Genomic DNA, 24,665 nt, shown 5'->3' with positions numbered 1-24,665 from the left:
GCATTACTGAAAAAAAGGAAATGCATCACTGGAAAGAGGTCAAAAAGAGAGCCCAAATTTGCATAAAGTTTGCATTTGTGAATTTATATGTATGTACAGTGGAACCTCGTGTTACGGATGGGATCCATTCCGGAGGCCTGTCCGTAACATGGAACTGATGCAAGCAGAAGCGCTGCGTCTGCGCTCGGTGTGATTTAGTGCTTCTCCACGTGCACGAGCAGCAAAACCCAGAAGTAACCCATTCCGGTAATTCCAGGTTGCCTCGGGACACAACATGAAAACACGTAACCTGAAGCAGACGCAACATGAGGTATGACTGTATACAAATTTCCAAGGGGGGAAAACTGCTATAATTTAAATATAAGGGGGAGACTGTGACCTGCTCTGTTGACTGTCTGCTTAGGAGCTTACTGTTGATAGGTCACTTCAAGCCCCTTCCTCCTCTCCCTTCTGATAGTTGAACTCAGACTTCAGTAGGCAGATTCCACCTAATAGAAAACTATCCTCTGCAAAGGAGTAGCTCCCCTGGCAGCACAGGGGAAGGGACGACTAACGTCCTACCGGACAAGTAGCTCACCCTCCCCATAATTGAATAATCAGTTGGGAAATGGCATTCTGAAGAATGAACTCCATCAAAATCAATAGACTACATGAAAGAAAATAGGTTTTTAGGATGGGAGCATTAATGTGAAACAGATTGTTTCTGTTTCAGAAATTCAACATGCCTCCACCCAAGAAAAGTGTGCTGGTGATTGGGCAGTAATGGGCATAAACGGTGGGATTTTTCCTCCAAGAGTGGCCACATCACTGCCTCCCTCTTAATTCTAATTAGAAATTATATGGCCTTAAAACTGGGCTGGGCTGGAGATAACATGCCAGGGAAAAAACCTTCTGAAATGAAACCGCAGTCACCATGCCTTGTCTCTTGCAAGGGAGTGCTAAAATATCTATCTGACTCCAAATGAACATAATTTATGGACATATTCAGCAGTTTCTCTCTGAGTAGCTAGGTATTTCAGCCAACTGGATGAAAAATTGGTATTGAATATCTTTTATTACTTCATTGGCCTTTGCAAAGTAGTGATTTAGTCCTAAATTGGATGGCTGACTCTGCACAGCAGAATATTTCATTCTTCCGAATGCAGGAAGGGAGCTAAAATATTGCTCTCTCCCTCCTCCCCCCCCCCCCACTTTCAGCCAGAGAGAGCATTACATTCAAGAATTGCACCTGCTCCTTCCAGATGTTACACGAATTCATGTTGGGGGAGGGGGAAGTGAATTGCAGCCACCCCCCCTCCATGTGTTTGTTTCTTTTTGGCCAACCTTTTCACTCATAAAAGGTGCCTTACAACTAGGGATGGGCGCTGAATGTGACAGGGACAGTTTTCTTGTGGCTTCCCATTTTTCATGTCTCCAGTTCACTTCCCCACATTTCGACATCGCTTTGTGAAAAAGTTTAAGACCTCGTGAGAATTCATCACTTTAGTGTAAATTGTGCACATTTCCCTATGCAATGTTGCCTAATATATTGGTACACTCCACCCCAGTTTCAGCAGAAAGACTCCAGAGGTTCCCCAGCTTCCTGAGGGTTCAGTTTCCTTGAAGAACAGCAGAAGCCATGATGTCTTTAGGATATATGGTTTTAGTTACACATACTGTATATGCAACCTCTGCCTGGGAGGGGTTCCTAGCATTAACACCCCAAAAGATATTGCTTTGCCAATAGTCGCAGCTTTGGATCCAGCACAGAGCAAGCATGTCTCTGTGTCTCCAGCTTCCAGCTCAGCTCACTCCCCAAATTCAGGCTATTGTTCTCCTACCTAGCGGCTAGATGGCAGAGGGGAGCACACATTTGCACTATGGCACAGAGCAACTCATTTGGTTATGCTAATGATGGGGCTTAACTGGTCAACCAAAGCCATTACCTAGACAAAGGAATGGGATTGGCAAGCTTGGCCTCAGACAGTTCCACACACCCACACCTACGGACCACTTAAACATCACCAAAAATAGAGGGTGAAAAGGAAACCATGGACTGCATCCAAAGCTGTGCAGCAGGGCTTCCCCTCTCCTCTCCTCTCCTCTCCTCTCCTCTCCTCTCCTCCCCCAAATCTGCTCCAGAGAGTCATCTAACCCTCTGGAGAAGATTTTGATGGTGCCTGGAGGGCTGCAGGAGATAAGAGAGGAAGGGGATGTCCCATGGTGCAAGCAAAACATCTGTCATCTCAACAGAACAGCAGCATTGGATGCAACCCAGAGATTGGCAAGGAATTTGCAAATGCTAATTTATAGACATTGGTAGAAATTTAGAAAGAATGGCTATAATTTAAATAGAAACCCAGTACCTCTCACCATATTGGAGGAGACTGTGAGCAGGTGGCTTGTCTGAGGTCCAGCTGTGACTCCAAAACTCCTGCTCCTCCCACTTAGGGACCTCTGTCTTTAAACCAGATTTGAACTAGACAGCTCCGAGCTAGACAAAGTGGTGCAGGGCCCCACACAAAGCAGCTCGGGGAGAGGTGTGTGAGAAGGATACCATGTGTCCTTCAATTCCAGCCTTGCCCTCAAGGGGCTAGGATCAAAGGGCACATGGCTGTGATGTCCTTCTCATGCCACCCTTCCCAACCACTTTGTGAGGCTGGGGATTTGATCAGGAAGGGTGGCCTGAGCAGCGCATCCCCCAGGAAAATGTGCCTGGGGCAATCGCCGTGGCTGCACCCCCAACACACACACTACGGCCCTGCACATCACCACCCTAACCAGAAGGACCTCTCTACACAATTTAATGTGTGGTCAGAGGTGCCGTTGTTACCAACTTCCAGCATAATGATTTCTTTGCCTACCTTTCAGAAGGAAGGGTATATTAATCAGATTCCCAGACTCATTACATTTTCCCACAGGCATGCTAAAAGAATAACGGCAGAAATCCTTTCTGGTGCGGGCGAGAGGGGGGGAAATCATTTAGTATGCAATAGATTTCTGTGGGTTAGATTATATTAAGCGTCCTCTGTTTATCATCCAAACTGTCTTCTTAATATTGACACTCTGCAAGAGTTATGTCTGTGAAGCTATAAATTGCAGATATCCCGGCAAATTATGTATTGCTGAGCCATATAATTAATTGTCATTCGCAGGGCAGAAGACCACGCTGGCTATTTAAATCCAATTTCACATTAAGGCGAAGAGCGTTAATTGCTGCTCCATAACCCTTGGCAGGGAAGAAGATATATGTATTTTGGAAATCACCCAGCGAGCTTGTGATCAATATAAATCTAATGGGCCTCTCTACAGCTCCGAGAAAATTAATTTTAAGACTTTATGCAGCATTCCAGGATTCCCTCCAAATCTATAGCCAACTTATAATTTATTCTGGCAATGTCACCCAAGATAGAGAACTTCTTGTTAAAAGCTTTGGAAAGGACGGGGGGGGGGGGGGAATTAAAGTTCAATGATACAAACTGTCTGGCTCCTGATCCATTATTTATTTTATTTTTATTTAAAGGAATTTGTATACTGCTTAATAGTAAAAACCTCTGAGCAAAATTCATAAAATAAGAGGCACATTAAAATTATTGATAAAAGGGAGAGTTAAAAACATATTATTATTTTTTACAAAATATAAATGAACTCATCAGTTAAAATATGCATTATAAAATAATATCACATATTAAAATACAAGTCAGCTTTACATATCTGGGCTGGCTTGTCTAAACAAAAAGGGTTTTAGCAGCCACCAAAAACAGTACAGTGAAGGTGACTGCCTAAATTATTGATTTCTCATGAGTGCATTAAAAATATGTAAAGCTAAGCATACAAACAGAACGTTTAACTTCTTGATTATTATTTTTAAATGCCATTTTTTAAAAAAACTTTTACTGTTTTTAGGGCTACAATCTTCACAGCACAATCCTGCGCATATCTACTCTGAAGCAGGGGCACTTCCAACCATTTACAGCACATTTGCAGTGTCCCAGGCACTCTTTTTGGGAGGGGTGGGGGGCAGTGTTGATGGAATCTGCACAGCATCATGTATGAGTTGTATGCCTCCAAATCTTCCCTGTTTGTTAATGCAGATTTTCTCTTACCAGGAAAAAGTCTGGTAATTATTAAAGACTAGATGCAAAAAAAAAAAAAGGGACATGGGTGGCGCTGTGGATTAAATCACAGAGCCTAGGACTTGCCGATCAGAAGGTCGGTGGTTCGAATCCCTGCGACAGGGTGAGGTCCCATTGTTCGGTCCCTGCTCCTGCCAACCTAGCAGTTCGAAAGCATGTCAAAGTGCAAGTAGATAAATAGGTATCGCTCCGGCGGGAAGGTAAACGGCGTTTCCGTGCGCTGCTCTGGTTCAACAGAAGCAGCTTAGTCATGCTGGCCACATGACCCGGAAGCTGTACGCCGGCTCCATCGGCCAATAAAGTGAGATGAGTGCCACAACCCCAGAGTCGGCCATGACTGGACCTAATGGGGTCCCTTTACCTTTACCTTTAGATGCAAAAAACCCTCCAAAGGTGTGGCTGTACAAAGTGGTACTATTCAATTTTTTCTTATTTGTTTCTTATGGGTTATGTGACATTTCTCAGGGCTGTGGCCAAAGTAACGAAGGAATTGTAAGGGTTGGCTTCACAGGGCTTTTCAAAAGGTGAGCCTTCTTGTGTTTATATCCTGCTTGCTGGCTTCCCATAGGGATCTGGTGGGTCACCTGCAGAGACAGGATGCTGAAGCAGACAGACCCTTGGTCTGACGCAGCAGGGCTTTCCTTATGTTCGAAACAACAAATAGATGCAAATAAAAAACACCTTAGTGCTAAGTAAATAATATTTTCCCCCCACTGTGGCTGTGCAGTGTTTTGTTTCGTTTTAATGTTGTCATAGCAGGTCTGATGGGTTCGTTGTCTGTGGATATCACTTACTCTTCATAAAAGGTTGCCTGCCTGTGACAATTTTGCCTGAGCAATGACTGCAAGATCGAATCCCCGGAGTTCTGCCCATCTGTCCAGTTACTATTTTGGACTCCGTTCTTGGATCAAATGACTGAGGTGCAAATTGGATGTAAAAACAATTTATCCCCACCCCTCAGTCAAGCCAGCCCTGTTAGACATGCAGCCTTGTGCAGATAGTTGTTTATTTTCACAATAGGGTTTCATCTTACTGTTTCCTTCTTCCCCCAAAGAAGCATGTTGAGTCTGGAAATAGAACTTGTCAGCTATGAAAATTTGATGCAGCTTTGACAAGCTGTCTCACCTCCTGAGTGCTTGGTAAAATAGGTTGGTGACTGGGAGAGCAAAGGATGTTTGAATGTGTGTGTCTCTTGGGAGTGAGTCAGGTAACAGCATGTCAATCGAGAATGAAGAACTACTGCCTTCTCGAGACCCTAGTCCAATCTTCTAATCTAGCCCTCCCTAACCTTGGACCTTCCAGACATTTTGGATTAAAACTCCCACCATCCCTGATCACTAGCCATGTTGTCTGGAGCCGATGGGAGTTGTAGTCCGAAATGTTTCAACACCAGGCTGAGGAAGAGTGCTCTAACCACAAGCGCACAAACTTATACTGGTTCACTCAGTACTAACTTTGGGAAGAAGGTGCACATGGAGCACTTTGGGCCCCTTGTTGCCTTCCTTTCTCATAACACTAGAATGCATGGACCTCTGATGAAGATGCATGTTGAAAATTTCAGGACAGATAAAAGAAAATATTTCTTGATGCAGCACACAGTTAAACTATGGAATTCGCTCCCAGGGCAGGCAACGATAGCCACCAACTTGGATGGCTTTAAAACAGAATTAGACAAATTCACGGAGGACAAAACTATCATGGCTACTAGCTATGGTGGTTATGTTCTATCTCCACTGTCGGAGGCAAAATGCTTCTGCATACTAGTTGCTGGAATTACAGGTGGGCAAGGTGCTGTTGCACTCATGTCCTGACTTAACCACCATAGAAAGAGCTACAGAAGCCCCTCCTCCTTGACCTCTTGACATAACAATCAAAGACCTATCTAGACCAGCATTCTTTTTCCCACTGTGGCCAACTAACTGTTGGAGGGAAAACCCAGACGCAAGACATGAAGACATGATGCCCTTTCCAGCTGTTGTTCCCCAGAAACTGATATTCAGAGGCCTCTGATCCTGGAGGTGACATATTGTCATAATGACTAATATCCATTGATAGCCTTATCTTCCATGAATTTGTCCAATCCCTTTGAAAAGCATCACAGATGGTGACTGTCACCACTTCTTATTGCATCAAATGACATGGTTTCACTATGGGCTGCATGAAGTAGTCTTTCCTCTGTTCCCAGCAAGTGGCATTCAGAGGATTCTGGCTCCTTGTCTCTAGGGCTCTCGGACAAGACAGGAGTGCTCACACTGCCTGTTTTCACTGCTGCCCAGTTCTCTGAGCCAAGCTCTTCCCCAGAAATGTTACCTTTTAACCAGAGATACTTCTGGGGCTGGGGAAAGTGGGAGCAAACAGCACACTGGCTTCCAGCTCAGGTCTGAGGCAAATCAGGACCCTGGACAGCTCCCAGCTGAGTTTGGCTTGTCTGAAGCCTTTAAAAAGTCTGCAGTGGCTCCATCCCTATGAGAGAGCTGCTTGCTGTATTGAAAACATCTGTAGCCTATTTTGCAGGCTGCAAGGTTGTGGAGCAGAAGAGGTTGCAGTGGAATCAGATTCTGAAGATGAAGGGAGAGTGCCAATTTCAGGCCACAGCAATGAAAATTGGGTGCTAAGAGCCCACCTCAGGCCAACAGTAGAACTCTGAGGCACAGGCATGACAGATACCTATAAAGAAACCCAGGGCTAACTACACCAGAAGCATACTCTCCAGCTGCTGAACCATGGCCCCTCCCCTATTCATCAAAACAAAAATCAATACTGCAGAGCAAACAAAAAATCTCAATGCATAAAATAATAATGGCAGCTTTTCTGAATTAAGAGCACTCTAATTCATGAATAAACATTATTTGGAAAGCCTTCTAGGCGGGAGTCTGTGTGCCTGTTTATCAGCTCCAGTAATCATTCCAAAACCTCCATTATTTTCTTGCCTTGTTGACATTTGGCAAAGGATTGCAGCTTTATTCAACATCTTTTGTCATAATTAATAATCTGAAAAGTCACGAAAAAGCCCTGTGGATCTCCATGAACAAAGGCTACCTGGAGAATACGAGACATTTTTCTAAATGGGTCTGTTAGGTTTCAAGGGGGGTTGCAGGTCAGAGTAAAGGAATGAATGAGTCATTATAGCTGCTCCTGAATCCACTGGCAATATGCCTAGAGTCAAAGAAATGAGTGCATCTTTAACATGTCATCCCTCACTTGGCGATAATTCTTTGACAGCTCACTTGACTTTCTAGTTCAATAGGTGGACATTAATTAATGGTCTCATACATATTCATAATTGTTGGGTAAATGCAGGGACCCAGCTGTAGGAGGCTGATGACAATGGAGCAAATGAGTTTGTCTAAATATGCATTGAGCTCTGTGAGCATGATTGATGGCAAATGAAGAATGGAACATGACTTTATTAAATGATTAATCTGCAGTGAATGGTAAATTAGCATGAAGGCCATAAGATCCCTACTCCAACATTCATAGCAAGGAGCTGGGAAGGGCTGCTGCTAACTTGATAATGAGGCATGATCATAGAACACAATGCAAATGGAAGACATAGAAAAATCTCAATGGCTTGTCCTCTGCATACCTGGGAGACTGCCTCCTCCATCACAATTGTGTTAACCGAGAGCATCCTTAATCTTGTCTATATCAGCTTGTGGTGATCCCAGAAACAAGCCTTTTCACTGCTGGCATCAGTGTTATGGAATGTATTCCTTACTGAAACATGAGAGATGTCATCTTTATTGCTATTCTGCCAGCTTTTGAAGGCACACGTTGATCTCTCAACCTGAGGCTCCTGTTTTAATTACTGTGTTGTCTTGATGCGAGTGCATTATTGCATATTTTAATTATGGATACGCATGTTTTAATGCTTATGGAATTTGTTTTATATTTGTAAATGGCTCAAAAGCCTATTTTTGCAGTAAACAGTGTAGGCATTTGCACTGGCAGAGGAAGAGGAGTTCGGGGGGAGCGCACCGCCCCTGGCAGCACAGTAGGGTGCCATTGCGGCTGCCCCCCTGCCCACGCTGGGGGCCACACCCCTGCAGACGGTGCTGTATTATTATGCAAGCCGCAATCCTGCAGAAATAGCATTAAATGCAGTGCTTTTTTTCTAGGGCTACACAGGGGTACGCATATTCCTAAACATTTTGTGAATCTAAGTTTAGCCTCCTTGAGGGGCAGTATTTCAATATGAGTAGGATAATGAGAGTACCCCTAAAACATTTTTTAGAAAAAAAGCACTGATTATAAGTATTCAAATGTAATGGAGAGGAGGAAATGGAGAAAAGCAACAGGAGGGGTGAAGTGTGCTCTGGTTCTGATGTGGGGTGGTGAAGCAGTGCATAATGCTCAAAGAGATTAATAAAACATAAATGTTCCCAAGTGCTGAAGCACTTTTGCAGAAGGAGGAGTCTTGCTTCACTTCTCCACTGAAAAGAACAACAACAACAACAAAATGTTGCAGGGGAGTTTTCTGTCTATCTACTCAGACATGTGTACTATTTTCAGTGGCACTTACTCCCAGGTAAACATGTATAAGATTGCAAGCAAATTTTTCTTCTTAAAAAGGGGAGGGGGGACCTACCAAGGCCAACATTTTTTCTGGACTTCCAGACATAATATTTATTAGCTGGAGAGTGGTCTGACAAAATGATATTATTTTCAACTCTGTTTAAAGCGGGGTGGGGCCTGGGAAAGATTACATGGATTGTTGAGTGGCAGCTGTATGTTTTGAAATGCTGTACTATTGTTCTTTTCCACTTTTTCTGCTTTTGATTATAAGCTGTTTTGGATGGGCATTTGCCCAGAAAAGCAGTCTTAAAATATTTTAAATGAACTTCCTGGATAATTCATACCTTTGCAACACTGACATTATAGGTACTTTTCAGAGGATGCCTACATCATTTACATCTAAATTTTCTGAAGCGAACCAAAATTTTATCCAGTTTGAACATTGGGGTGACATTTTGTTTAGCAGATGGCATATCCGAAACTCAGCTCTCCTCCATCTCTTCTAGCTAATCACCCTACCAAATGATCACCATAATTGTGAAACTTCATTATAGGACCTTTGCTGCCTCCAGTTACAGTGCAAACAGCACTGCATAACTTGGAAGAGATATGTCCCCCTGCATACAAAAGAACTGCAAGTGCACTATCATCTCTCAAAAAAGGAAATGTCTACACTGTGGAAATAGACAGACAGAAAGACATATATCTAGTACAGTGGTGCCCCGCAAGACGAATGCCTCGCAAGACGGAAAACCCGCTAGACGAAAGGGTTTTCCGTTTTTGAGTTGCTTCGCAGGACGAATTTCCCTATGGGCTTGCTTCGCAAGACGAAAATGTCTTGCGAGTCTTGAGATTTTTTTTTTCGCTTTCCCCCCCCTTTATCAAGCCGCTAAGCCTTTAATAGCCTTTTAGCAGCTAATCCGCTAAGCCGATAAGCCTTTAATAGCCGCTAAACCGCTAATAGCGCTAATCCGTTAAGCCGCTAATAGGGTTGCTTCGCAAGACGAAAAAACCGCTAGACAAAGACACTCGCGGAATGGATTAATTTCGTCTTGCGAGGCACCACTGTACTTCTTTCCCTAGAAAAATAGGTGCTGGGACTCACCATGAAGTTGTTACAGTAAGTGCCACACTTTTTAACAAAACAAAACAAAAACAAAAAGAGGTGCTGGTACTGCATACCATTGAGTACCCCCTGAAAATATATGACTGTATATATCATTTGTATATCTAGGGGCAAACAGGTGTGTGTGTGTGTGTTTCCACCTAAGGTCTGCACATTTTTCTTGATTTTATTCTTTTATCTTTTTGTAAACCATTTTGAGGCTTTTTTTAAAAAAAAATCATCAAGTGGTGTATAAATTTTATGAAGTAAATAAATAAGGGTCCCTCCATACTGGTCCTTTACTGCTACTGTATTCTGCAACATGTTCTTGACACAATGCCAGTGCGCTGGTGATGGATTTCTTCTGCTCTTGTTTGTTCTGTGATGCTTCCCCAATGCTACCACACGTTATTGCTGTCTGGGGGGGCTACAGCACAACAGAAGCACAGCAAAAATAAACCAGAACATTTATGGTTCCAGTGTTTCAGCTCTGGGATGTGCACTGCCTGGAAAAGAAGCCATCTGACCACCCCAAAACTTTGCAGGCACAAACTGTAGTGGAAGCAGGGTCGTGTTTGACCGCCCAGAAAAGCACCATGAGCACAAAGTATCAGGAACACACAATGGGGGGGAAAAAAGATGTCTAGAGCAGGGGTCAGCAACCTTTTTCAGCCGTGGGCTGGTCCACCGTCCCTCAGACCATGTGGTGGGCTGGACTATATTTGGGGGGGGGGGGATGAACGAATTCCTATGCCCCACAAATAACCCAGAGATGCATTTTAAATAAAAGCACAGATTCTACTCATGTAAAAACACGCTGATTCCTGGACCGTCCACGGACTGGATTTAGAAGGCTATTGGGCCAGATCCAGCCCCCGGGCCTTAGTTTGCCTACCCCCGGTCTAGAGGGACCCAAAGCTGCTCACATTGTGCAATGCCTGCTAACACAGTGACAGATGTCATTGACATCTGAGTGCACCTTAAGGCACAGGTGGTTTAAAAACCATTATGAGCCCACCCAGCTTCATCAAAAGATGGCAAGAAGAAATGTAAAGAAAAAGAAGGCACTTTTTATATGTGGTGGTCTTGTAAGGTAATAATAAAATCATATATAATGTGATAAAAAAAAGGTCAAATTAACTTTTGTAAAAAACACACCAAAAAACCAGAGACTTTTTTATTAGGAATTATAGGTGCTGATATTCCAAGGAAGCAGAAAAGACTTTTTACGTATGCGACGACTGCCTTATGGATCTACTAGCCCAGAGATGGAAAGAAGACCAAGTCCCTACCAGAGAAGAATGGCAAATTAAACTGTTGGACTATGCTGAAATGGCAAAACTGAATGGAAAGCTCAGGAACCAAGAAGACCAAAACTTCAACAAAGAACGGGGAAAATTTATAATTTATCTTGGAGACCACTGTGAGCAGATGAAAACATTAGCAGGATTGCAATAACATTCATAATGTAGCAGGTACTATGGAGACAATGGAGTTATATAAAATATAGATTATTGGGAAAGATGCAGCAGAAAAGGCTTAAATATAGGACCAATGGAGGGGAGATGGGAAGTCCAGAAATTCAGAGGAATGTAAATGTGGATGTGAATGGATGTATTGTTATAAATATATACTCGTAAAACCAAATAAAAAATATTTTTAAAAAATATGGCAAGAAGGCAACGAAGGTTCATCTTACTCTAGAATGCTATTCTTTGTGTCGGAACTGTCTAAAACAAGAGAAAATTTTATTCAGTTTGAATGCTTGAGTGACAGATTATTTAGCAGATTGTCTTTCTGAAGCCTGGTTCTCCCCCATCTCTTCCACTGAATCATCTACTCTGCACCATTCCTCCCTTATCTCTGTATCTGTAACTCTCAGAAGAAGCAGGGGGCGGTGTGTGTGTGTGTGTGTGTGTGTGTGTGATTCTTCCCTCCTTTAATTGTACAGCACTCCTGGCACCATCCCGCCTCAAAGGCAAAGTTCCATTGGAGCCAACTGCTTCCATTCTAGCCTAAAACCTGCCATTGATAGAGGGAGTTGTTGTCTTTTCTTCCTCAGGACATGGGCCAGCTGCTTCGCAGCAGAACTAGCAGCATACAAAGGAACAAGTTGTAAATGTTGGAGAGGCTCCTCGCCCCACAAGATAGTTTCCTGCAGAAATGCCATCTGTGGCTGTTTTCTCATCCAAAAGCTCTTTCTTGTTCATTGTCTGCATCCATCCAATAAAATAAAGAGGGGGGGCGTGTTGCTATTACAACCGAGTTTCCACAAACCACTTAAATTTGCCTAAAAAGGGGAAAGGCATCGCCTGAAGAAAGCAGGGTCAGGATTTGCATAAGATTTGCATGTACCCATTTATGCGTATAGATGCAAACAGAGGAATCATCACTACTATATAAATAGAAATAAAAGTCCCAAGTGGCTTCTGAGTGTAACCTGAGTCATCTTTATAATAGGAAGGACCAAACTCCAAACATAAACATTAATGACAAATGGAGCTCAGTAATTGTTTTTATAAAGACCCCTATGTCACAGAGTTAAACCCCCAGTTTAAAAGGTTAGCATAAACACACACACACCATAGTTAATTATCAAGACAGCATTGGCGACACCACATGGCTGGTGTTAGAAGTAGAGGAGAGCAACTCCCTCACCCCAAGACACCGCAGTTAAAGGCAAAGTTGGAATCCGTTTCCTTTCGCACTCTAACAAGCACCTAGCATTTTTGCTTTGTTGCAGCAATTGAAAGCCTAGCTTTTAAAGGAAAGCGACTCAGATTATATATATATATATATATATATTGTCACAGACCACCCCAGTCTCCGAGAGGTGTGAGATTCCAGGGTTCCAGGCACTTGCCCAGGGTTCCTGTTTCCTCTTGGAAATAAGGCACAGCGGAGAATGTGGTGTCTTCAGGATATATGGTTTATTTGCACATATATACAACCTGAGCCTGTGATGGAGGGGTTTGAGGCATGAACACTTTGAGAGGGTCCTGTTTCTCCCCTTGCTGCAGCCTTGGATTCAGAAAGAGATCAAGCATGGCTCTGATCCTCCTCTTTAGCTTGCTGCGTTTTAACAGGCTGCTGTCTTCCCCTCTAGCTTGCTGACACAACTGTTTTTCCTCCAGCCCACAGCATCCCCGACTACAATCCCAAATACAACTCCTCTCCTTCCAACTCTAAAAAGAATGCTACTGCAAAGGCTTTTGTCTTTCTAATTAATTATGAGTTGTGGGAAAGGCCTCTCCCACTTGCTCTCTGGAAAAGAGCCATTCCCTTTGTGCCCCTAACGACTCATCTTTAGAGGGTCATTACCAGGCTAGCTCCTGGTTTGTATTTTAACATGCTAAATCCAGTGTGTGGCACCCAGGAATTAGATTGGGGGGGGTCCAGGCACCCACAAACTGATAACAGCATACTATGTGGAATTTTTGCAATGTGATGCTTACAAAGATCCATGTTTTTAGATCTCTACAGTTTTTCAGATAGATAGATGGATGATACGCAACTAAGTTTTAGTCAGAGGAGACCCACTGAAATTAATAAACAAGATTAAGTTAGGTCCATTCATTTCAATGAGTTTACCCTGAGTAAAACTTAGCTGAATATCACTCATGTTTTTAAATATATATTTCTGTTGTGCACCGCTTGAAAAACATTAGCGGGGAAGTGGTTTAGAAGCATTAAATAGAAAAACAAATAATGTTGACCCTGTAAAAAAATTCCTTCCTGTAGCACCTTAAAGATCAACTTAGTTGGTCTTTAAGGTGCTACAGGAAGGAATTTTTTTACTTCGACTATGGCAGACCAACACGGCTACCCATCTGTAATGTTGACCCTGCAAGACATAGGAACTTCTCAAAGTTGTGATAAGAGCTAGGCCCTCCCCCCCCCCCCGCCAACTTGGGAAATAGTGGGCCCAAAATATTACTCAACCAAGCAATAGACTGGAGCCTCCCAAACTGATGAAACATCATTCCCAGTTTACAGATTTGATGGGTGCAAGATACTTTAATCACTTCCTCAAGTTGGTCAATGTCAAGGCCGAGTAATGTCCACTTTGCCTTTACTCTCCCAGGATGGTTCAAGAATGTGAGAACCAGGTAAATACTGAAGAGCAGCCTCAGAAACTTGGTAAGGATTGCCACCGCCTAAGATGTAGATCTGAAGTTCAGAGAGTCTGCCAAGCTTCGCAAATTCAACAACCACTCCTTGGATTTACTTTCCAGATTTTGCTGCAAGAGCAAACCAGAAGTGTTAGATTGGGGTTTAATTCAGGGGCAGCAACACATTCCTGAAGATGCAGTGAGGTCACAATCAGCAAAACTTCTCAGATTTTCAGACTTTTGAGAGGACTTGAGCTATCTCATCTGCATTATAGTGCCAAGAGAAGGCTGGCTTTGTCATGTCTCACCTTAGGCAGCAGCAGCCAAGCTGGTGGGGCAGAGCCATAGAGACACCCTCCCAATACCAACGTTGCTACAGCTTCCCTGGATTGTGCTGGGGTGAGATCTGTTAGGAGACCCCTATTTCCCTCACAGTTACAATCAACAGAGTGAATTACAAATCAGTCCATCTTCACAGGGAACTCTGGGAAATGTAGCTCTGTTAGGGGGCTAGGAGTCTCCTGATGACTCTCGGGATCCTTAATGAACTACAGCTCCCAGGATTCTTTGGGGGAAGCCATGATGACTGTTTAAAGTGGTATCAGAGTGCTTTCAATGTATGGTGTGGCCAGAGTGAGAGTGTTGCCTTCCCTCTTCCTACTACTACTACTAAAATTAATAACAAATGTCTTGACATTAAGTTTCATTGGTTTCAAAAAGGGCCTGCTCTGGAACATCTTATACAGTGGTAACTCTGGTTACGTACTTAATTCATTCCGGAGGTCCGTTCTTAACCTGAAACTGTTCTTAACCTGAAGCACCACTTTAGCTAATGGGGCCTCCCGCTGCTGCCGCCGTCGCACAATTTCTGTTCTCATCCTGAAGCAAAGTCCTTAATCCGAGGTACTATTTCTGGGTTAGCGGAGCCTGTAACCTGAAGTGTCTGTGACCTGAAGCGTCTGTAACCCAGGGTACCACTGTAAAACCTTCTCCACTTTCTGCCTGCACAGCTGTCCTTTGAGTCCTAAGGATTTTTCACAATGATTTGTAAAGTTCTGTGTCTTCTGAGCTCTGGGAAACAATGACCGCTCCCCACATCAAAAGGGGGTCACCTTTTGCGTGGTTGCACACAGCCCCCTGGATCCCATGCGGCTTGTGGCAGTACGGGCTGATGGCTTCGCCCTCCCCAGACTGGATACCTGGAGGCCTCCGCCTACTTCAGCCAATTGCCCAATCCGGCCTGGGGAGGCATTGCCAGAGGATCAGCCAGGTAGGGGGAGGGACCGCCCTGTCCACACAACAGAAGGTGAATCTTACCTGGGAATCATCAGTTGGCTCCAGAGCATTTCCCACCCTGCCCTCCCTCAGTTAAGCCTTCTTTTGCAGGTTAACCTCTTCTCCACAGGTACGTGGGCGCTGCTACATCATGGTCACTGTTGAATGGCTAGAAAGGAATTTTCCTGCATTGGCAGGCTTTGACTTCTCCGTAGCAAAATGTCACAACTTTGGTGGTTTCAGGCCTTGGGCGAAATCCTTTAGTCTATCTTCCCTAAATGGGGGGGGGGAGGGCATGAAGCGGTGACCCACGCCCCCTTGCGGTGGCGATCCCAGAGTTCCCCATTATAGGGGTCTTGAGGGGAGGCATTGGCCATACGCTGAGAGGTTGTCATTGCTCTCCCCTGTGACGGTGGTGAAACAGGGGGTGAGCTCTCTGCTTGAACATATGTTCTCCAGAGCCAGCCCAATCCCCACACATACTGGATAACCCTGGTGTCCCCCAGATCCCCAGCTGGGGACTGGGAAGGATAAACGGCCAAAGCTTGAGCCAAGGTCTCCCTACATCTGAAACTTAATAAAGTTGTGGCCAATTTTAATCTCATAGCATGTTGTCTTGAGTCATTATTTCACTCGGGAGTTGCCTGGGGTTGGGGGGACTCCGCTTGTCCACGCAAATGGGAAGCTCCTTCCTCAGTTTGATTCTTTCCTAAATCTTGGTTCAACAGAGGAGTCCTTGGCAAAAGAGCCAAGAAACTCCCCAAGCAGTTGAACAAAGTATGATGTTTTGGTGCACTCTAAACAATTTTTTTTTGGGGGGAGGGGTGGAGAGGAGTAGGGGACTTTTGTACAAAAAGTTGGAAATGGACAAGAAAGCCAATGTGGTGTTATGGTTAGAGTGTCAGACAAGGACATGGCAGACCAGGGTTCAAATCCTCACTCAGCCATGAAGCTCACTGGGTGACCTTGGGCCAGTTGCTTCCTCTTGGCCCTACCTCACAGGGTTGTTGTGGGGAGCAATTGAGATGGGAGAGAACCAGAACCTGAGCTCATTGGAGAAAAAGGTGGGATATAAACACAATAGAGAAATTCAATGAATGAATGAATGAATGAATGAATGGGGGGGTTGATAGCAAGGAAAAGCATAGCCCCTCAACCTGTCACAGAATGGTAACCAAGAAAAGGATAGGCTTACTGTTTGCTTCTGTGGCTTGTGGCCTTGGCTTGGCTAGAGCAAGTAGCCTCTCTGAGGCTACAGCATTCTTTGCTGCCTGAGTCACCTGAAGACAAGAGAGAAGGATGTCATATTCCATGGATGCTCTACATCTGTGCGCCAGGACTGCACACAAGCAAAGAGAGGGTGGCAGGTGGCACGAAGGAGCAGCCAATCAAATTCCCCTTGCAGCAGCTCTCCAAAAATTATGCCCAACGAGGTTCACTATTTGTTGGCATCCATTTGTCTTAAGAGACAATGAAGTGTGCCTCTGGGGGTGAAGTCAAACCACTGCATTAGCAGCACTGAAGTGACCACCCTGGGGAGCAAGCCTGGGCAGTGTGTATGGAGGTCCTGCGCTGCCCAGATGCCAACACCTGCCCCCTCTCGGCCTCACTGATGTGGTCCAAAGTGAAGCAAAGCAATGCGTTTGGCACCTGCTTGGCTGCAGGAGTTGCTGGAAGGAGGCGTACAAGACGTCAACCAACCGTCTTAGGGACTCTACTCTGGATTTGTGTAGGGTTGTGTAGGCACATTCACACACCTCTTTTCCCTGCTCTGACTGGCAGCGGCTCGGGCTGTCCTCTTTTTTGCTCTTCAAGATATGGCAACCCTAATGCCAGTACTACAGAGAATAATTGCTAAACCCGTTGAACAATCTGCTCTGAAGATATGCTCTGTCACAGGGATAGAGAACCGATGTCACTCAAATCTTGTTAGAACACAACTCCCATCAGCTGCAGCCTGCATGGCCAATGGCCAGGGATGATGGGAATTGGAGTCTGGTACCTTCTGGAGGGCCACAAGAACCCCATCCCTGTCATATTAGGATTCAGGAATGAAGAAGAGGCTGGATGAAGGAAAGCAGGATCATGAGGAGAGACAATGTAATAATATTCACGCAGCAAAGAGTACACAAGCAAGAACCAGGGGAGGCAGAGGTGGTGTGGTGGACCAATTGAACGGATGGAAGGGAAGGAAGTGGCATGACAAGATGAGGATAGTTTGGCAGGTGGCATGGAGCTGAGAGTGGAAGGTCAACAGAAGAGGGGCACAAGTTGGAGTATATGGAGGGCAACCCAAAAGCCAATGATCAGAAGCAAAGATTTGGTGATTTCTGCACGTAAAAATGCTTCTGCTCATTGCTCTGTGGATTTCTACTGCATATGTAGCCAACCTGTGGCACAGGAAGTGGACTCATCATGGCGACATCGGCTTGTCTCTCTCCCTGATAGCAGCAGCTGATGTTTTGGAGTGGAAGCACTTGACCATGCTAGGTGTGGGGGAGGTGGATGTGGTTTTTGAGGAACAGCCTTGTTATGTACTGAGTTGAATAGTATCCAAAATGCAGCAGTCTGATTGGTCCTAGAACAACAGGATTCAGAATGCAGCAGTCTGATTGGTCCACAGGAGCCACCCAATCCAGCTCCAGGTGGAAGTGAATCCGCAACCTGATTGGACTACAGGAGCATCCCGGAATTAGCCAGTCACGTGGGGCCCATTGTGTAAATAATGTATATAAAGCAGACATTCTGGGGGAACTTCCATTCCTCCTCACCACTATGAGCTGAATAAAGAGCATGAAATCCACTCTGGACTCCGAGTATATTTCAAGCCTCATGGGCCAAATCCTGTTCCCGGTCTGGAGATTCCCAATCCCTGCTATAGAGAGGGAACGGAAGCTTTATTCGAATGTTACAGCAACAGGGTATGAGGCTGCCACAAATGTCTGTACGCAGTGAGCCAACATGGAGCAGCTACACCATCGTGTGGAATCTCAACCGCAGGGAAGCATTTGGGGCAATCACGCCAGATGGGCTGAAAAGGAGGCAGGCTAGTGAAGGACTTACATACCACAGAATAAGGGGAACGATGGAATTCCCAGCCAGCTGGGCAAGGCCGAGGCCGTGCCAGCTCCTTCAACCTGGGTGATGCCTGCGCCCTCAGAGCTGCTTCTGTCACGAACCATTCAGCGGTGGGCCTGGGTTTGCCAACAAAAGGAAAACAGCAGCAACGCATGAGACACTATGTCTCTCTCAGACATCTAATAAAATTGATGGCAGGAAACGTAAGGCATATTAAAGGAAATAGTTCATACACAGCCTGTGGAACAGCTTGCCACATGGTTTTGCAATGCCTGCAATATAAATGCTTCCCCCCCTCCTTTTAAAAGAACTAGATCAGTGGTGTGGAATCTCCCCAGCCTACAGCACAGATAAGGCCCACATCAAGATTTGATCTAGCTCTCTGGGTCTCCTCCTACACACACCAGCTATTTAGTGGCTGAGGAAGAAATCATGCAGTTGCAGCTCCTATCTCTGCAAGAAGATCAAAGTCTAGGAGGAAATGTCTCAAGAGACTTGTGTTCCTTGACAAATGGTGTCACTGCATTTTGCAGTTGCGTGCCTGCAATTTTCAGGATGCAATTGCATTTTGAGGCTGGGGGCTTTGAATAGCTGTAAGGCAGAGCCTGCAGTTCAGTTTTGTACAGATGTTATTTACATGTTATTTGCTTTCTTTGGCTGCGATTACTGAATTCTTGTTGACTTTTGTACAGTCGGTACAGATAAAGGACAGATAACATTGTTTAGTTATTGCATCTTAGGGCGCAACTCCAGACCCTCCAAGTGTAGGGTTGCAATACTCCCAAAAGGGAAAATCTGGACAAAGTTGTTGACAGAAGCCCTCCTGGTTTCTGATTTGATCCCAGAATGTCCCATTTTCCTTAGGGTGTCCCTATTTTCATTGGAGAAATATTGGAGGGTATAGAGCTATCCGACCCCTGAAGGCAATCCTGTACAGTATAGGGAAGGGGTTTTTTAATGTTTAATGTTCTATTATGTTTTAATATACGTTGGAAGCTGCCCAGTGCGGCTGGGGCAACCCAGTAAGATGTGTGGGGTATAAATAGTAAAATGATCATTATGGAATGGGACGTCCCTATTTTCACAGGAGAAATGTTGGAGGGTATGCATCTAGTCCGAAGCAGCCTTGAAATGATTGTTTGCATCTACTGCTCATGCGTTTTATAATACAGGTAAGGTAACAGGCAATAGCAGCCTCTGGAAGGGCTGATAATTGTAAGATCACTGCAGGCAAGGAGGGAGGGGGAATCAACGGTATTCTCCCCTGATGCAGTCCTGACCAAAATCAATTTTCATCAGAAAAATGTTGGAGGGTAAGCAGCTCCCATCACTGCTCTAGCCTCCCCAGCTCCTGAACAAGAACCCTGGACTGTAATGCACACATTCTAGGTGTGGATTTGGATACCGCCAGCTATGGCCCTACAATGGTGAGATCACAGGACTGTTTCGTACTGGGGGAAACCATAATCACCAGACTTATTGCCCTGCCAGGCTTTGATTCTCCTGAGCTTTTTAGGCGCATTTTTCCTCCTGCTGTATTATGCTGCTTTTTGTGGTTTTTAGTTTATAGTTAGTATTGCACTTACATTTTAACTCCTTCATTCCTTCTGGTAAACCACCCTGGAGAACTCATTGAAGGGTGGCATAAAAAACACAAAGATCTAAAGGACAGCGAATCTTGCTCTGAAACTGTGTTGCAACATAATAAAATTGGTTGTCCAGCTTTAGCATGCCGTTCCCTTTCTCATATATGTGCATACTGAGTTAATTCGGTCATTGTAAACAAATCCGTCAATCAAGGGTGGATTTTTATTTGTCTGAAGTGTGGTCACTTTATTCCTCACCTGTCTGCTTTATAACGTGGATGTACGGTTTTGCATTTAGCCAGCTCTTCTAGCCTAGGAGTTAAGACTGAAGAGAAGTATTTAAATATATTTACATGTATTTGTGTTAGTGGGCCTTTTATATATAAAGTTTTATTAAGACTTTTCACAATACAATAAAACAACAAACTAATCTAAACAAAAAAAAGAAGAGAGAGAAAGAGGGAGGGAGGGAGAAATACTATCTCACCAGTATATCCTAATTTTTATCCCATACGGAGAAGGATGCACCCTCCCATCTCTCGCCTTGCAGCATCTTTTTCCTTCCCCTGCCTCTCACCCTGGGAGACCCTCCCTTCCCTGCCTCTCACACAGGGTCTTTCACCCACCGTCCAACATCTTCATCTGCCTGCAATTTTACCAAAACACAGTAACAGAGAATATTAAAGTCAGAGAGAATATTAAAGGAAATATCTTGGTGGTTTGTCATTTGGTTTGGCAATTTTACCAAAACACAGTAACAGAGAATATTAAAGTCAGAGAGAATATTAAAGGAAATATCTTGGTGGTTTGTCATTCCCAGTGCCTGAGGCAACGTCACCATCTCTCTTCATTAGATAACGTACCCCTTCTCCTTCAAGAGTCAGGGCTTGCTTGCCCACATTTGTCTTGCACATAGAATACCTGGGTCCAAGTGGTTTCCCACTTGACCTATGCTTTTGACACATGGGTCTGAGTGGTTTTCCCCTTGCCTGGCCGCTTTCCCAGAGTAAACTCATCCTTTAGTGATATGTAGGAGCAAATGTCAATCTGGAGAAAACCGAAATTGCTGTTTGGTCCAATTGAGCACTAAAGAGCGGTTTTCCCTGGGAGAAAGCAGCAAGGCACGAGGAAGTGTGGATAAACAGTGCCCATTTAAATAGTGCCCATCAATCCAGCAAGTTAAATTTCCACTGTCTGCGATGGTAGAAATAAGGCAGGCCAGAATCCTCATCACACACGGCCCTGGCTTTGTTCTACAAAGCCCTATCAAATTTCTACCTCTGCCTCTGCCTTTCTCCTTCTCTTAAAAAACACCCTAGGCAGCAATGGGAAATGGAAAAGGACTTGCCTTAAAGTAGGCTATGATTCAGTAAATGTTCCAAAAGCAAGGATGGGGAACCTGCAGAACTCCAGATGCGGCTGGATGACAATTCCCACCTGCCCCTATCAGCATGGCCAATGGTCAGTCATGACAGGAGTTGTCACCCAAGAACATCTGAAAAAGCACAGGTTCTTGGCCCCTCTTCTAAAGCATCAGAGCCAGAACGAGCCTCAGAGGGTGGCAAGGCTGAGGATTTGCCAAAGCCCAAGGCCAGCTGAGGATCCACTGTGCTAAAAACAACACGTCTGTTTCCACTTTACACAGAGTAGCCAAAGTACTAGCTCTCCTGGGATAAAGGGTAACACAGAGGTTACCATGCCCCAAACCGCCACCCCCCCCACCCAAATTCTGTTGTCAGCACTGATCAGAGCACAAATACTTGACAACTTGCCTGGGACTGTGCCTCTACGTTCTGATGTATGCCTAGGGAGAGACAGGGGGCGGGGAGAGTGTGTTAAAAGCATTGGCAAAATCACTCCTGTCTCTGTGCCCAGCTCTGATATTCTTCTAGGCAGATCTACACTAAAACATGTATCTGTTTTATACTGGTTTAAAACAACAGGCTGTTTCTGAGATGAATTGCTGCATTTCCTCCCCCCTCCCCTTAGCAGTGGCAATGCTTTATGGCGGAAACTTTCATGCTGGCAGATCTACTAAATCAAATAGTTTCCCGCAGCTTTGCAGCATATAGAAATAAATAAACTGGCTAACTAATGCACAGTGAAATCTGAGACCACAAACGACTTATCCACGCTTACCTTTCCCTCTGCTGTTTCCTGGCAGAGGTGTGCACTCTGTGTCTGAGCATTTTTATTCTGCCCCCATATTTCCCTTCCAAAACCCACTCTTGAAAGCTTAATCTGAGCAAACGTCAATTCGGATTTTATGAGGATTACCGTTTGCGCCAGTTGAGCTTTAAAGAGTGGAGGGTTTTTTGCAAGGAAAGCTCTGGAGCAAAAAACAACCCAAAGCTTTAAATTGTAGACCATGGCTGGACAGAGCAGAGGAAAGGTAAGTTGTAAGTAAGTTTGATTTAATACAAACATGACATTTCACCCCAACACCAATGAGCATTGATATTGGGACAAAGGACAACAGACGTAGTTCTTACCTCTTAAATTGTTGGTTATCTTGCACCTGGCCAAGCATGTTGATCCAATCCTCCGTCCTCTAATCCCATTTCAAAGGTATGTGTTGCCAGAGCAACCAGCTCTGGAAACGGTGTTCTTTCTAGGAATCACAATTATGTTTCCAGCCAGGTAGTGAATTTCGGCAACTAGATGTCTTGGGGACGTCTAGGATTTTGGCCTGAGACTTTGTTTTCAGAGGGCCATCTTCAGCCCTCAGGGCAAGCGGCCCCAAGATCTCAGGTTTCTGAGGGCCTTCCTTGGGTGAGAGTGAGGAAAGAAAGGGGAGAGTTTATATAAGAAGGAAGGTTTTGAAAAAGTAATATATAAGTCTACTCACTAAAAAAGTATTCCATACTCCACAACTGTCCTGGGAAAACCGGGACATCCCATTTTTTCATGTGAGAGCCAGCAGCCATTTTGGATGCCACAATCTCACACCCCAAAAGTGCTTTTTTCAAGGCCATGATCTCATACAGCACCCCCAAATGTGTGTTTTTGGGTGCTGTGCTCTCATGGAAGCACACAGTCCTGAAAAAAAGCACTTTTGGTGGGGCTGCAATCTCACGCAGGTCATGTGACTTGCTCAGAAGCCATGCGGCCTGGTTTTGGGCCTGGACATGTTGGAGGGTGTGATATTCTGATGTGTCGCCAGGTGCTAGATAGATTTAGCTTACGTTGTTGTTTTTCTTAGTAAAAAGAGTCCTGTTGCATCAGACCAAAAGGCTATCTTAGTGCAGCATCCTGTGCTCAAAGCGGTCAATCATATACCAATGAGAAGCCAAAAACAGGAGCTGAGTGCTCTCCCCACCTGCAATTCCCGTCAACTGGTGCAGAAGCATTACTGCCTTCAACAGTGGAGGCAGAATATACCCTCCACGGACAGGTACCCACCGATAGCCTTATCCTCCTGGATTTGTCTAAACCAGGGGTAGTCAACCTTTTTATACCTACCGCCCACTAATGCATCTTTCTTGATGGTAAAATTTCCTTACTGCCCACCAGTGCTCGATGGAAGGAGGATTCAGCATGTGCCATAGAACCCCCTACCGCCCACCTAGAATCCTGAAACACCCACTAGTGGGCGGTAGGGACCAGGTTGACAACCCCGGTCTAAACCTTTTTCAAAGCCAACCAAGCTGATGGCCATGACTACACCTTGCGACAGCAAATTGCAGCATTTACCTGTCTTTTGTGTGAAGAAGTACTGCCTTTTGTTCATCCTGAAACTCCCACCATTCAAGCTTCATTGGATGGCCCCAAGTTCAAGTATTATGAAGAATAAAATCTCTGTCCAATACTCCACATCATGCATAATACCATACAATTCTATCATGCCTCCCTTTACTCGCTTTTTTTCAAAACTAAAAAGTCACAACCTTTCCTCATAAGAGAGTTGTTCCAGTCCCACGATCATTTTGGCTGCCCTTCCACGACCATCTTCAATATATTCATACCAAGAATGGGAAAGATCTACAAGCTTATAGCAAACATAACTGTTGATCATACTAATGTATTTTCTGTATTTACAATGAGCTGCTCATCTGATTACTTTGCAAAGGCTATCGGTTTGTTTGTTTGTTTGTTTGTTTGTTTGTTTGTTTTAAAGGTGGCTAGCACCATATTAAGGGACGCGGGTGGCGCTGTGGGTTAACCACAGAGCCAAGGGCTTGCTGATCAGAAGGTCGGCAGTTCAAATCCCTGTGACAGGGTGAGCTCCCGTTGCTCGGTCCCTTCTCCTGCCAACCTAGCAGTTCGAAAGCACGTCAAAGTGCAAGTAGATAAATAGGTACCACTCCGGCGGGAAGGTAAACAGCGTTTCCGTGCGCTGCTCTGGTTCTCCAGAAGCGGCTTAGTCATGCTGGCCACATGACCCGGAAGCTGTACGCCGGCTCCCTCGGCCAATAAAGCGAGATGAGCGCCGCAACCCCAGAGTCGGTCACGACTGGACCTAATGGTCAGGGGTCCCTTTACCTTTACTAGCACCATATTGGCAGGTGAAAATGTCCAAACTTTAAACCTTCCTTTTTTCATAAATTAAAAAGTCAGTATCCTCCAAAGTCAATTTGGAGAATACCGACAGGGAAAGGTTCCGGCAAGTCGTCCCCGCCAACGTAGATTTGTGGATTTAGAAGCACATCTCTGCCCTGCTTCCCAGCCTGCAACAGGGGATGCTATTCCACCTCTCCCTCTCTGCCTTTGACTCCTTCTTGGATGCTTTCTGCTGCTTATTACCCACCCCCACCGCTGATACCAACCTGTCCCAAGTCTCCACATGATTCAATAGAACACAGCGATGCAAACAGCTGTTGCCATGGGGACTGTGACCACATCTTCTGTTGCTGGGGGAGCTCCTGCAGACCTAATGTCT

The 24,665-nt window shown here is 44.8% G+C and overlaps 1 protein-coding gene across 4 annotated transcripts; it reads right to left on the bottom strand.

The window, feature by feature from the left end:
* Positions 1-13,732: 13,732 nt before the first annotated feature.
* Positions 13,733-24,661, bottom strand: LOC308476539 (sperm microtubule associated protein 2-like). 4 transcript variants are annotated; one of them, XM_081004233.1, is made up of 7 exons: positions 24,553-24,661; positions 22,279-22,553; positions 21,559-21,590; positions 20,045-20,111; positions 18,190-18,316; positions 16,318-16,402; positions 13,733-13,976 (listed from the first exon to the last, which is right to left on the bottom strand). In XM_081004233.1, the coding sequence occupies exons 2-7, from the start codon at positions 22,314-22,316 to the stop codon at positions 13,960-13,962; spliced, it is 366 nt and encodes a 121-aa protein (XP_080860359.1). In that variant the 5' UTR covers positions 22,317-22,553; positions 24,553-24,661; the 3' UTR covers positions 13,733-13,959. The 4 variants fall into 4 exon arrangements, with proteins under 4 accessions (XP_080860359.1, XP_080860360.1, XP_080860362.1 ...); XM_081004234.1 differs by lacking the exon at positions 24,553-24,661 and adding an exon at positions 24,269-24,410; XM_081004236.1 differs by lacking the exon at positions 24,553-24,661 and adding an exon at positions 23,674-23,773.
* Between the last annotated feature and the right edge of the window lie 4 nt (positions 24,662-24,665).

Source organism: Podarcis pityusensis (assembly GCF_964106645.2).
Source record: "Podarcis pityusensis genome assembly, chromosome: 4".
Taxonomy (NCBI): Eukaryota; Metazoa; Chordata; class Lepidosauria; order Squamata; family Lacertidae; genus Podarcis; species Podarcis pityusensis.
The sequence above is the reverse complement of the archived record's forward strand: the minus strand, read 5'-3'. Positions and strand labels throughout refer to the sequence as shown.